Raw genomic sequence first — 5396 nt, 5'->3', positions numbered from 1 at the left:
TATATATATATGTATATGTATATATATATATATATATATATATATATATATATATGTATATATTCGTTAATTATTTGTTATGTCAGAATAAGTTCAATGCTCAACTGTGGGCGTGGTAGCATAGACAGACTACGTCACTATATTAAAATTTCTTAAGCAATAACCACATATTTAATATTTTATAATCCATGCATTTGAAACATATCTCTATAAAACTAAATTATTTAAAATCAATGGTATTTGAAGTAAAAAAAGGTTTTGTACTGTAAAACAAAATTACTGGAGAAATTGAACTAAATCGTCCAGGAGAAAGGTAAAAAATCGTCCGTCCTACTATTATTGATATCAATGATGTTTGATTAGTTTTGGTATAAATTACTTATTGGGATAGAAAATAAGCTATTTATTTAGAGAAAGATTAATGGAAAAGTGGGACTAATTCATTTAAGAAAGGCGCAGTTAGCCGCTTTACTATTATTGATACCCATAGTGCTTAGTTAATTTGGGGTTGCTACGTTTTAAACAGCAAAATTAATGAAGAAAAGGTACTCATCCGTTTAGGAGAATAGTAATAATTTACCATACTATTATTGAAGTTTCCTTAATTTACTTAATTTTGGTAATAAGTAATGAGTAATAATAAAACTATAAGCTATATACTAAAAAGCAATATTAAAGAGGAGATGATTACAATTCGCTTAAGACAAATGTAAAAAAATTGCTATGCTATTATTGTCACCAATGATGCTTCATTAATTTTGGTAGTATATAAAAATTGAAATAAAAAATAAGTTGTGTACTGAAAATCAAAATTAATGGAGAAATGATATTAATTCGTTCAGGGGGAACATAAAAAATTGTCATACTATTATTGACGCCAATGAAGTTTGGTAATAGACACTTTCGGTATTTTGGTAAATGGAGCAATTTTAATCAATGCCAAATATACTAATGTAAGAAAAATTAATATATTTGCTGCTTATCAAAACTACATTAATGATACTGAATATAGGTAATGATTATTTTGATAGCAGGAATAACTAACATCCTATAAAATATAAGATGAAACTAACACGTCATAAATAACACGACATAACTAACATCCTGTAACTTAAAACGTGATTTGCTTAATTTAATAACGTAAAGCCAACTGGAAAAGACTGAAAATAATAATAAATGAAAAAAAGAGTCATTTTTGCGTTATTAATTTTGTTGTCAATTGTCTTTCAGTTTTGTGTATGATTTTGTATTGCTATTCAGTCAGTATTGATTTATTAATAGTATAATTTTTTGCACCTTGTACGAAGAACAGGTATTCAGCTGGTAATAAAGTGAATAATATAATTTAAATATGAAACAGAAAAATAATGTTATTTTCTTAGTCTTTTTTGAATAATTAAATTATCTGTTTATATCTCTTTCGATTGAAATCGATTTTTAGTTTTAAAAAAATTTCTGGGGTTCAATCGAGAGCTTCGAATTGAAATTATATTGAGACCCTAAAAACGTTATGAATCCTCAGTAAAAATTTCTTGTACCGCATTGAGTATAACACTCTTCTTTGGCGTACATTTTGTATTTGTTATTATTTTCTCTTATTTGTTATTCATGTTCTTGCTAATTATTCGTGGTGTTTGAATTATTTATGGATTGATTTACTTGCAATATCATATGAAAGGGGGTGGGGAAAGAAAAAATCATTTTTACAACTTAATTTTACATTTTCAATTTTAAAATCGATAAACAAAACCAAGTACAAGCCAAATGAAAATACAGAATAAATGTATAATTTGTTTCGATTTTTTTTTAAAGATTCATCGATCCTGAAAAATTCTCTCTTGGAGAGAAATTCTAAGAAATTCTCACCTAAAAAATTCTTGTTACCAATTTTCATTGCAACTTGAATCACACTTTTAGGATAAGGGTAATTTAATTGGTAATAAGAGTAATTTAATAAGAGTAAAACAGTTTTTTAATGGCGCAGAGTTTGAAAATTATTTTAATCACTAATTATTTTAAACAATTCTAATCCATGAACTTTTTTGTCTTAAGCATTATTCTTACTGTCAATTTGCAATTAAATTTTCAGACAGATTTTTTTTCCTTATATATTTTCTAAAAACTGATTTTTATGCAATATTTTTTGTTGTGAAATTTATAAATACCTTTTTTATGCCTGTATTTTTCTGGATAAAATTTCAAAGCATGTGTTTTGTGCAATCGTATATGATTTATACAAACAATTTTTAATTAAAAAAAATAGCCTCTATTTTCTTTAACCACACCTTTTTTAAAGTATTTACCGTAACATTCAATATAAACATTAATTGCATTTAAATAATTAATAAATTGAAATTGTTTTTAGAAATTAGAGAGTAATATATATTTAAAAAACCTTTTATTACGTATATTTCATTAATTATGCGCATTCTCTGTATCTTATTCTTTTATTGATGCATTATCCGACTTTTTATTTAATCCTTTTAATTGATTTATTATTATCATAACTATTATTTAATTAATTTAATAATACTTTTAATTATATTAATATTTTTGCGATAAATTTTTTAATATTATTTTTCTTTAATTAATTTTTCTAATTAACGTATTCTATTTAATTTTTAAAAGATTTTGTTTTAGAATCTTCCAAATTTTTTAATTTTTTTTGAAAACTGTTACAGTTTTGTATATGTGTAGATATTGCACAAAAAGTCAGGTCATTTATCATCTAAAATAATAAAAATCAGCTTTAAGATGGTATGTTTCTTTTGATGCTAAATGCATAGCAATTCAGTTAAGTGTAGAGTAGAAATTACACTGAGATTGTGTTTTTAAATCTTAGCAAATTCGATTTTATTGATTTTAAAGTTCTTTTTTTACATAAATAATTATGTCTTTAAAAATAACACGAATGAGAAGTTTAGTGATGAAGTATTTTCATTGTTATTTTAAAAACAAGTAATAAGAAGATTTTATTAGTTCTTAAATTTTGTTGTAAGCATATCTAAAATAAATTAATTTTTTCTACCGGCCTAATTTAATTTACTAATTCACTAGAAATAAAGCTAAATGTATAAAAACTTTTTTTTTTAAATTTTCCTAAATAACAAAAATATACATTAAGAATATGGTGAAAGGGTATGTAAACTTAACATTTTATAAACTTCCCTATTTTCTGCTTCCAAATCTGATATTACTTAATTTGATCAACTAACTTAAAAAAAACGAAACTGATTAATTAAAATTGTCAATGCCTTAATTTTACTCAGTCATTTGTAAAAATCAGCTTGTTACAAAATAAAACTTAAATTTTCCGCTTTAAAAATATGGTCAGAATTGACTTAATCGGAACTATTCATTTGCTTTAAATATATATAGAACAAATAATCTCGCCAATGGCTTCATTTCATCTACTAATTTACTAGAAATAAATTTAGTATCGTATGAAATTCTTTTCAATTAATTCTTTATAGATGACAATAACAAACGCTGAATTTAATGATACAGTGTGTTAGCTATCATTTTAAAAGCGCTTTCCTCCTATAAGTGTAAAAATTGGTAGGATTTTCTATAATTGTAAAATGCTACTTTATTCTGTGGTATCCAGAAATAAGATGATTTCTTATCGAAAAACAATTATCTCATAAACAGTTGTTTAGAGATTGTATCGCATATATCTGTGCTTATTTAAGCTTATTTTTTAAATTTCTTCTAAATATCACTGAACAAGTTTTGCTCTGTTATTTTAAATACGTTATTTTACAATAGTATAGTAATATATGCATGGAATCTTAGCATACAGCCATTCAAAAAAGTTTTATATATTATAAAATGATACGGTCATTTTGCTATATATCTAGTAAAAATAAACTTACAAATGGCTTAATTTATTTCACTAATTTACTAGAAATAAACCTACAACTTTATGAACGCATTGTTAAATAATTCTGTATATAAAAAAACAATAAAAAATTTAGTGCTATTTTCTGTTTTAAATTCTTTTATTGGATTCCGATAACTATAAAACATCAATATATTATGTTATATCTTATAATAAGAAGACTTCCCAAGAAGAAAAATGTTGTCCTATAAACAGCTGTTAATGAACTGTTACGTAGCATTTTTATACAAATTATAGTTTATTTACTAAATTTTACTGGAATATCACCGAAGATTTTATTATTCTATATTATATACAAGTTACTACAATAATAGCATAATAATGCATGTGTACATTATAACATATACTTTGTTTATGTTTTCAATTATTTTTTTACCATTATTTTGCTACATGTTATTATATACATCAGTAAATACAAAATAATGTTTATGAGAGTAGTTTTTATACATTATGCTTTATTTATTCATCAGTAATTTAAATATAAATATTCCGATACATTTTTTCCAAATGTTTCGAGTAAATATTGCAATTTATTCAGATAGGTAGAGACCTTCTAAATATCTTTAAGAAAAATTAAAAAAAATTACTTGACTTTCTAGAGTTTAAATATTTTGATTTTATCATATAACGTTTTTTAAAGAAATAAGGGTCAAAATAAAGACACCAATCTGTTTGATATTACTCTGTCATAGCTTATACGTTCCTTCCTTTATTGATCGTTTCTTCCTCTCTATCAGAGTTTTATTGATTTTTTAGCCAAATGTAATCAAATGAGCTCAGGAATCGCAATATTAATCAAACTTCTTTCAAAATAAACTCTAAATATAAACATTTCAAAATTACGAAGGCTGAGAAACACTAAACATATGGAATCTAAGCTGTATCGATTGGATTTGCGAACGAAAACGCGCTAAGCCTAACTGGCACTCGGTTCAATGGCCATACTTGAAATCAATGTTTCCATGTAAATGTGTAAATGAAAAAGAGTTGTGCTTACCTCTACTAAATAGTACTTCCGATACATGAATCAAAGCTATCCTGTGTCGATCATGTTTTCCTTCCAAATCAAGATCGCAGGAGCTCTGTGTAAAGTCATTCAAAAAAGATAGCGTTTGACGCTTCCTGCTAGAGAATCCGCAGTGAAAACAACAACACGACCGGGGAAGTGGGGAGGAGAAATCGTGAATCAGAGGGGAGAATTATCTGATTGAGAGAAACGGCAATACGCTATATAGCACTTTTTGTTTTGCTTAATTGAAAAAAATATTTGTGTTTTGTTTCCAAAGTTTCCTTTTAAATACAATAAATGAAGTCTAATGTCTGTATTGAAATTTATTAAATTTTATTATATTTGTAAAAGTAAAATGAAATTCGAAAAAAGTTGAAAATTAAATAAATATGTCCCCCACTATTTATTTGTTTGTTTCAATTCATTTTAAGATGTTGATTATAAAAATATTCGTAAAAATACGAAAAAGAACTATAAATAAATATA

General features: G+C 24.9%; 1 protein-coding gene across 1 annotated transcript in view; it reads right to left on the bottom strand.

Moving 5' to 3' along the window:
- LOC107453364 (uncharacterized) overlaps window positions 1–5051 on the bottom strand; it is a 43510-nt gene extending 38459 nt beyond the window's left edge. Inside the window, exon 1 of the mRNA XM_043040537.2 lies at window positions 4899–5051. Coding sequence (XP_042896471.1) covers window positions 4899–4925 — 27 coding nt within the window. The 5' untranslated portion in view covers window positions 4926–5051. The remainder of the gene's footprint in view (window positions 1–4898) is intronic.
- Between the last annotated feature and the right edge of the window lie 345 nt (window positions 5052–5396).

The sequence above is a fragment of the Parasteatoda tepidariorum genome, chromosome 4, assembly GCF_043381705.1.
Source record: "Parasteatoda tepidariorum isolate YZ-2023 chromosome 4, CAS_Ptep_4.0, whole genome shotgun sequence".
Taxonomy (NCBI): domain Eukaryota; kingdom Metazoa; phylum Arthropoda; class Arachnida; order Araneae; family Theridiidae; genus Parasteatoda; species Parasteatoda tepidariorum.
The sequence above is the reverse complement of the archived record's forward strand: the minus strand, read 5'-3'. Positions and strand labels throughout refer to the sequence as shown.